Raw genomic sequence first — 5,282 nt, 5'->3', positions numbered from 1 at the left:
TTTTAGATTTTATATATTATTTTGTAGGTTATTTTTGGGGTCTTGGAACACTCAAAATTTTTTCCATATAAATTAATGGTAATTTCTTCATTGCTTTACACCATTTTATTGTTCTATCCAGAACACTGTCCTTCTGGATAGTGGGGGAAACCTGTATCTATATCTATGTCTATATCTGTATCTGCACCTGTATCTATATCTAGATAGATAGATGTTGCTGTGTTATTGTTATGCCTTTGGGTCTGACCTGACTCATAGCGACCCCTCCTTGGGTTTCCAAGGCAGTATCACTATGGAAGTAGATTGCCCAACCTTCCTTCCAAGGAGTGGCTGGTGGATTTGAACCGCCAGCCTTGTGGTTAGCAGTCAAGTGCCTTAGGCACTACACTACCAGAGCTCCTAGATAGATAGATAGATAGATAGATAGACTATAAAAATATTTAAAAATTACTCCCACTTAATTTCTACATTCTTCATGACATAGGATTTATATTTAAATCATTTTATAAACCAGAAAATTTGAGTTCCTATTGTTTGGATTTGTTTGCAAAACTTATGAAACAATAGTGACTTTATAAAAAAGTAGACTAACCTTTTCCTTATTTTGGTAATATACAGATAACACTTGATTCTATTTCTAGTGATATGAAATAAACAGACATGGAAATAAATGACAGCTCATGGAAAGACTTCATTTTAGTGGGCTTCTCAGAATATCCAAAGGCTGAGTTCATCCTTTCTTTGTTTGTCTCTGGTTTCTACATCATGACAATCACAGGCAACATGGCTATCATCTTGGTCTCCCTCCTGGACAGCCGACTCCACACTCCCATGTATTTCTTCCTCCGAAACCTGTCATTTCTGGACATCTGTTTCACCACCTGCATTGTCCCTCAGATGCTGGTGAACATCTGGAGTGGTCACAAGACAATCAGCTATGTAGGTTGCATGGTTCAATATTCAGTGGCCTTGGCTCTTGGCTCCACGGAATGTGTGCTTCTTGCTGTCATGGCTGTTGACCGCTACATTGCTGTCTTGTGGCCCTTGCGCTATGCTACAATCATGCACCAACAGATTTGCCACCTTCTGGCAGCTACTTCTTGGCTCTCTGGATTTGCCAACTCTCTCCTTCAGTCATCACTAGCCATTGTTTTGCCTCTGTGTGGCCACCACCATGTGGATCATTTCCTTTGTGAAGTCCTTGTCATTATCAAGCTGTCTTGTGTGGACACTGGTCCAACTGAATCAAAAATGTTTATTGCACGCCTGATCATTCTTGCCATTCCAGTCTGCATCATCCCTACTTCTTATGCCTGCATTGCCAGGACTGTGGTGAGAATGAACTCTGCTGAAGGACGACAGAAGGCCTTTGAGACATGTGCCTCCCATTTGATGGTGGTCTCGCTGTTCTATGGAACCATTATGTTCATGTATCTTCAGCCTAAGAATAACTATTCTCGGAATCAGGGAAAGATCCTGGCCCTAGTGTATACCATTGTTGCTCCCACTCTGAACCCATTAGTCTATACCCTAAGGAACAAAGATGTAAAGAGGGCAATAAGAAAAGTGATCTGGAAAGATTTAGTGTAAGAGAATATGATTTCTGGAATTTGGGTCATAGAATTTATTTGGACAGTGGATTAATGACAGGAAGGATAGTTTTTCTTTTCAGATTTCAGCCCATACTGATTGGAAAACAAATGAAGCCAGCACCAACTGCAAGCTAAATGTAGAATTATTGTTATCAACACTGGTGACTGTAGTCTTATAAAAATTATATAATACAGAAATTCATTCACATTTTTGCTCTCATCAAAAGATGTAATCTTTCATATGACTGTTTGGGAAAGTTCTGTCAAGTGGATAGTGTGTCCCATAAGCCCCAAATGATGAATTCAGTTTCTCAAGCTGGCCAAAGCAGAGAATGTGAAAGGCTCATGTGTATGGAGGTTGGTCAGTCAGTCAAGATGTCTATAGTGGAGGAGAGTACAATGAGAACAAGAAAAGGAGGGTGCAGAGGCAGAGGATGGCTGAATCACGAAGGCCCAGGGAAGCTGACCTGAATTGATCTCATTCTGCTGGATTTAAGGGCCTGTTTTCAGTGCTTCAAAGAGACAAGAGGCATAATCAGACATAGGGGGTTTCCTGAGAAGAGAGGTAGAGAGGTAGTTTATGGAGGGCTGCAGTTACACCTGTGAGAGACTGTGAATTCCTAGCTGAAAGGAGTGAAGAAGATGCATGGAGTATGCTAACTCAGCCAGAGTATAGGAGGCATGAAAGGATTCCTGAATGGTAGTTGAGAATTCACAGAGAAGCTGGATCTTGGAAGGACTAGTTCTCTGGCTAAGGAGTTTGGGGCTTTATCCTAAACCTTACTGGTAAATGAGAATATAGCTAAGCTAAAACACCAGTTAATTTGGCAGTCTTGCAAAATTCTATCATGTGATCTCCAGATTCCTTTCTATCACCAAAGCTATATTTTCCAAAAATCAATCCGTTTCCAACTTTTGCATTCCAATCACCAGTTGATTTAGTAGAGTGTGCACGATGAACTTTAATAAAGATGACAAAACTTTAGGATGATTTTTATTTTTTCTTTTCCCACTGATAGACATTCTTATTTTGAGAACATGTGGAATAATTATGGCAGCACCTTGGTGGAATAGTATAAACTTGTATCTATAAGAAGGTGTATCTCATTAACAAACCTCTATATAAGTGAGGACCTGGAGCCCTACCTTGGGGAGGGAGGGTGGTTCTAGAACTTAGGTACATTCCAGAGTGGGTCAACTCTGATTTTTTTTGTAGGTTGCTGACGTCGATCTAAAAGCCAGACTTAGTGGACAGAGTAAGGAGCAAATACAAAAGAGTGTTACTGAAACCTCAGTAAAAATGCTGAGCAAAAAACAGAAGCTGGTATGAGAGGTTAGAGCAACAGGGAAGTTACCCCAGAAGTTGTGAGGTAGGCACAGATCAGAGGCAACAGAATTGGGAAGAGTCCATGAGGGGAGCACAGCTTTGGGGACCTTTATAAAAGGATGTTTTGCATTGCCAATGGAAGAATTACTGAATGACCTTTGACACTCTACAGTCACTGAGGAATCCCTGAGTGGCCCAAACAGTTAAGTCTTCAACTATTAGCCAAAATGTTGATAGCTTGAACCTACCTATGTGTGCCTCAGAAGACAGGTCTGAAGATCTTCTTCTTAAAGGCATCAGACTTGAAAACAGAATGGAGCAGTTCTACTCTGCACACATGAGGTCACCATGAATCACAATTGACTCAACAGCAACTAACAAGGACACTGAGTAAATGGATCAATAGATTCAGTCTCACAGAAAGTATTTAGTCCTTTTGTTTACTGAATTTATTAGATTGATTACAGTTTAGCTTTTAGTGCCATGTGGACTCAATCTACCCACAGTCTCAATCTTGGGTGAAATGATTGTTTAGGAAGACTAAGCTCATTTCCCAGAATTGAACAGAATTTGAAGCTGGAAGTCCAACTCACAGATTGAAGTCACTTCTTACAGAAGTATTATGGTTAAAATAAAATTGTTGGTAAATATTTAAACTATTTAAAATAATTTTTCAAACTCTTTCAATCATCCATGAATAATACAGTTATTTTTAAATATATTGTTATCGTTATTTGCCATCGAGTCAATTCTGACTCATAACAACCCTACGTACAACAGACCAAAACACTGCCTGGTCTCCTGCCATTTTCACAATCGCTGCTGTTTTAGCCCAGTGTTGCAGCTACTGTGTTAATTCATCTCATTGGCACTCTTCCTCTTTTTCATTGACCTTTTAATTTACCAACCACAATGTCCTTCTTCAGGTGCTGGTCCCTTCTGATGTTATTTTTGTTAGGTGTCATCAAGTTGGTTCTGACTCATAGGGATCCTATGTACAACAGAACAAAATACTGCCTGGTCCAGTGCCATCCTCACAAGTGTTGCCATGCTTCATCCCATTGTTGTAGCTACTGCGTAATCCATCTCGTGGGGGGTGGTCCTTTCTTTTGCTGACTCTTTATTTTACTAAACATGATGTCCTTCTCTAGGGACTGGTCCCTCCTGTCTAAGATACATGAAACCAAGTCTCACCATCTCCCTTCTAAAAAGTATTCTGGCTGTATTTGTGGGACAAATGTGTTTGTTCTTCTGGCAAAAACCAGAAAACCTAAACTCACTGCCATTGAGTAGATTCTGACTCATAGTGACCCTATGGATTTCCAAGACAGTAAATATTTATGGAAGTACATTGCCCAGTCTTCCTTCCATGGAGTGGCTGGTGGGTTTGTACCGCCAGCCTTCTGGGTAGCAGTCAAATGCCTTAGGCACTATGCCACCAGAGCTCCTTCTTCTTCTGGCAATCCATGATATATTTAATACTGTTCACCAACACCATAATTCAAAGGCATTCTCTTTCAGTCTTCCTTATTCATTATCCAGTTTTTGCATGCACATGAAGTGATTGAAAATACTAAGGTTTGGGTCATTTCTACCTTAGTCTTCAGAGAACTTCTTTGCTTTTCAACACTTAAAGAGATCTTTTGCAGCAGATTTGCCCAATGTAATATGTCATTTGAATTCTTGACTGCTGCTTCCATGGGTAATGATCGTAAATCTGAGTAAAATGAAATCCTTGACAATTGCAATATTTTTTTCATTTATCATGATGTTGTTCATTGATCCGGTTGTAAGGATTTTTTTAATATGTATATTGAGATAGAATCCATACTGATGGCTATAGTCCTTGATGTTCATCAGTAAATACTTCAAGTCTCCTTCATTTTCAGCAAGCAAGGCTGTATCATCTGCATATCAGAGGTTATTAATGCCTCCAATACTTTAAAAAAAAAAAAAAAAACCTCACTGCCGTCAAGTCCATTTGACTCATAACAACCCCTCCTTGCATTTCCAATGTGATTATCTCTACGGAAGTAGATTGCCCAATCTTCCTTCCGAGGAATGGCTGGTGGGTTTGAACCACCAGCCTTCTGGTTAGCAGTCAAATGCCTTAGGCACTATGCTACCAGAGCTCCCCCTCCAATACATGTTGTTGTTATGTGTCGTGGCGTCGTCTCCAACTTGTATCAACCCTGTGCACAGCAGAACAAAACACAACCTAGTCCTGCAACAGCTCTGCAATCCCTGCTATACTTGAGCTCATCGCTTCAGCCACTGCATAAATCCATCTTGTTGAGGGCCTTCCACTCTTTCATGGACCCTCCACCTTACCAAGCATGACATCCTTCTCCTAGAAATGGTCC

The 5,282-nt window shown here is 40.2% G+C and overlaps 1 protein-coding gene across 1 annotated transcript; it reads left to right on the top strand.

Moving 5' to 3' along the window:
- The first annotated feature begins 660 nt into the window (after positions 1-660).
- Positions 661-1,590, top strand: LOC103207773 (putative olfactory receptor 2W6). The gene has a single exon (XM_007953441.1). It carries the CDS (start codon positions 661-663, stop codon positions 1,588-1,590), a length of 930 nt encoding a protein of 309 aa, XP_007951632.1.
- Positions 1,591-5,282: the final 3,692 nt, after the last annotated feature.

This window comes from Orycteropus afer, unplaced genomic scaffold (genome assembly GCF_000298275.1).
Source record: "Orycteropus afer afer isolate SDZICR_OR568_19922 unplaced genomic scaffold, OryAfe1.0 scaffold00393, whole genome shotgun sequence".
NCBI classification, from domain to species: Eukaryota; Metazoa; Chordata; class Mammalia; order Tubulidentata; family Orycteropodidae; genus Orycteropus; species Orycteropus afer.
This window is presented reverse-complemented; position numbering and strand designations above follow the sequence as displayed.

Bases quoted from the DNA above. Each gene is read 5' to 3' on its own strand.
- LOC103207773 (XM_007953441.1), top strand. From the start codon at position 661: ATGGAAATAAATGACAGCTCATGGAAAGACTTCATTTTAGTGGGCTTC.